Raw genomic sequence first — 3,397 nt, 5'->3', positions numbered from 1 at the left:
ATACAATTGGACCATACCCGCTTCTAAAGTGTCTGGTTCATCTGGTCTCTGAGCAATCTGCAAGTAATAAAGCAGTGATCCATAAAGGTGCGTTCTCACTCTCTGGAAGCCACCACCTGTTCACAAGAAACATTCATAATTAAAACCAAATAGATGTAAATTCCATAACATCATCTTCTACTGGCACTTAATTTAACTTTCCTATGGCAATGCTGGCAGAAATAAATAAAACAAATAGATATCTTAAGTCAGAGTTCTACTGTTCACATAAAAGCGTATTTGTGAGTAAATTCAGCAAGTTTATGGCGCTCCATAAAAGTGGCAATATTTACACATCTCTCTTCTGCTTGTTGTTCAGATTAAAAAAATAATACACCTTTATTAATTTTCTTCTCTTAGTAACATCACTTAGATCTATATTAATCATGTAAGATTCACCTAATTGACTGTCATGAATAACCTCACTGCAGTAACAGTCCATCTTCCTACTCTGAGCAGCTGGAATTCCCACACATGCACTGCAAAGGTCAACACACCTGTTTTCAAAATGAAATCCAGCATCTTTTTTAAAATGATGTGGAGGGAGGAGTCACCAATGGAAGCAAAACCCATGGATATGCTCTCAGAGCCAGGTGATGAGGCAAAGGAACCATCCAGCATCAAGACATATTGGGACTGTCCCACCATAGGAAGTGCAAGTGGCTGTTTCTGCTCGGTTTTCACAGACTGGCTCAGGTGGGCAGTCAGGGTGAACACAGCCCCTGCCACCACCGGCATCAACTCCTGAGCTGCATCATCATCTAGGATCTTAATACAGAAAAAGAAGAAGAAAAAGAAAAAAAAAAAAAGAAAAAGAAAAAGAAAAAAATGAAGTAGAAAAGTGTTTGATTTCATGAGTTATTAAAGTAATTAATTTAGTCTCTTGTAGCTATCTCATTTATGTATGCATAAGGATTTCATTAACATGGCACTGCTTAAAGCAAATCAAAAATCAGTAGCGTCAGAAACTAATCTTTCTGAACAAGTTGAACACATTATAATTGAGAAGACTGTTAGGTGTCTTTTTTTTATCTACACAAATCACAGGCAGGATGATAACTAAGTCTGGCTGGGAAAAGGGAAGGAACGTGCTGACATCTGAGTTGCTTTATTAGTACAATATCTATTTTTTTTTGAACAACCGACACCCTCGTGGTTTTACAGTTATTTAAGAAAACTATTTCCATTAAAAATGTGAAGATACAATTTACAAAACTCAAAGGGGCAAGCATCAAAGAAGTGAGCATCAAAGGAACATTTAAGACAATGTGGAGGAACACTAACAAGAAGTTAGCATTTACAATTTTAGTTCACTTCATCATTGAAGAGGTAAACACGGACACTCAAGGAGCTTTCCTTTTCAGCAATACAGATGTTTAATACAAGAGATTAATTATTTTCAAAAGAAAATAATGATAATTGTTTTCTCAAATTAACAAAAACTTCACTAAAAATTGAGCCTTACATTAGTCTGAAGTTTCTACTCTGTAAAGATTTTAGGAAAGAAAGAAATTCGTTCGACTAGCAAAGGCCTCCCTTGTTTCCCATTTTTAAAATTTTGTTCACATAAAAACCAAAACCAGCACGCCACTAAAAAAATAGTTTTAAAGTAACTCCTACAGGAAAAATAACGGAAACAACAACAACAAAAATCCAAAAGGTTACCTTTTGCTTGAAAAAAATATAACATTTTCATATATATTTCTCAAAACACAACTTGTCTAATTAGGAGAACTACTAACAGCATAACTCTCACAATAAAGCAAAAAACCCCCAGCCTAAACAATATGAGGATCCGTCATTAAATTTTGTCTTTGAGAATGGCTGGGTCAGTAGTAACTGCCTAGCCTGTCTCAAAAATTCCTACCATAATTCAGCAGTAAAACACCTAGACTTTAAATATTGTAAGACAAAGCAAACTCTCACATTTCCAAAAGCCCTTCTAATTGTAAAATCTTTACTTTTTGTACTCTGAAGCTTCATTCAACTCTTTTTCAAAAGAAGCAGCAGTAGGATTTGCAGCAAGTCAGCTAAATGCAGTAAATCAGCAACGGCAGTACTGTTTGCCTTCATCCCTTCCATGAGTTCTTCTACGTTCCTCATCAAAATGGGCTGTTTCCTTTTCGGGCACCCTTTCCAGACTACCATCATATTGGATTATACTGAAACGTCTTTGAAATTTGTCAATATATGGTTCATATTTCAACAGTAGCCATGCAAGAATAGAGAATATCCCCTCTGTCCACAGTGCATTCAACTTCAGCATAGTGACAATCAGAAAAATGAAAAGAATACTAAAGGCAGATTATTTTTTTTATTACAATCAAGAATGCTACTTGAAGACTAGTTTCTCTTTCACATAAAAACATACAGCAACAAAGTTCAAGGAGAGGCTTGATTTCTAGTATAGCATTACCTTGTCATGCACATCCTGCAGTAGATCGCGGATAATCAGTTGTCTGTCCTCAGCCTGTATGAGATCCTGGGGGCAGGCCGTGAGTATAATTTCCACCAGTTGTCTCCATGACTCTAAAGCATGTCTCTTAGCATGGAGGCATTGCAGCAGCTTGTTCCGCTCCACTACATACTGCAGAATAGTGTTGATCTCCTGAACATCCATCACAAAGAAACTGAGTTATAATATGCTAAAAGAAGTTAACGGCAAAGACAGATTTCAAGATGACGATTTTATCTGTTAGCAATAGTCTCTGCAGGAGAAAAAAAAAAAAAAAGAAAGGGCAAGTCTTCAGCTTATCAGAAACAAGCTGCTATGAATGATTTTAACAAGACAGGCCAATCCATTTCTGAGCTGCTTTTCACAGGGTCTTTCCATCATGAATGTGTCAAGCTTGCAGTAAAAAAAAAAAATTAAAAATAATTAACCAGGGAAATTATTTTCTAACCTACACTTTAAAATCAAAACAAAAAAAACTATGAAAAGTCTATTTGTGCATTTTCTTCCCATTTTAGTCTAAGCCATTTCTCCTTCAACTTTCAAATCCATTTAGGCAATTTCAACTAAATTAAAAAGGTGGCAGGAATCTCAGAAAATAATTAAGCTCCAAGTTCACTGAAACTATAGTTGTGTAGAAGAAAGGAGAAACAGATTAGCATCCCCTGTGAGAGAATGGCAAGATGAACTTGGCTGCTACACACCGTGCTTGTCAACAATCTTAACATCAATATATGTTGCTTTCTGTACAGTGGGATGGGAGCTGCAATCGTTATCAGTAATGGGGAAGGAAAAGGTCCAAGAAAAAAGAAAACAGACCCCAGGTCTGATGTTTAGAGAACAGTACATTAAGAAGTAGTTTATCTTACCAAATTTTAATGTCTTTTTTCTCTCCCCCCCCACACC

General features: G+C 36.2%; 1 protein-coding gene across 1 annotated transcript in view; it reads right to left on the bottom strand.

Moving 5' to 3' along the window:
- Window positions 1–3,397, bottom strand: part of LOC104168081 (nuclear pore complex protein Nup205-like) — a gene marked incomplete at its 5' end in the record, with an annotated part of 21,556 nt that overhangs the window by 12,682 nt on the left and 5,477 nt on the right. Inside the window, 3 exons of the mRNA XM_009708538.1 lie at window positions 18–116; window positions 537–807; window positions 2,456–2,647. Of these exons, the coding sequence (XP_009706840.1) occupies window positions 18–116; window positions 537–807; window positions 2,456–2,647 (562 nt within the window). The remainder of the gene's footprint in view (window positions 1–17; window positions 117–536; window positions 808–2,455; window positions 2,648–3,397) is intronic.

This window comes from Cariama cristata, unplaced genomic scaffold (genome assembly GCF_000690535.1).
Source record: "Cariama cristata isolate BGI_N322 unplaced genomic scaffold, ASM69053v1 scaffold32059, whole genome shotgun sequence".
NCBI lineage: Eukaryota > Metazoa > Chordata > Aves > Cariamiformes > Cariamidae > Cariama > Cariama cristata.
This window is presented reverse-complemented; position numbering and strand designations above follow the sequence as displayed.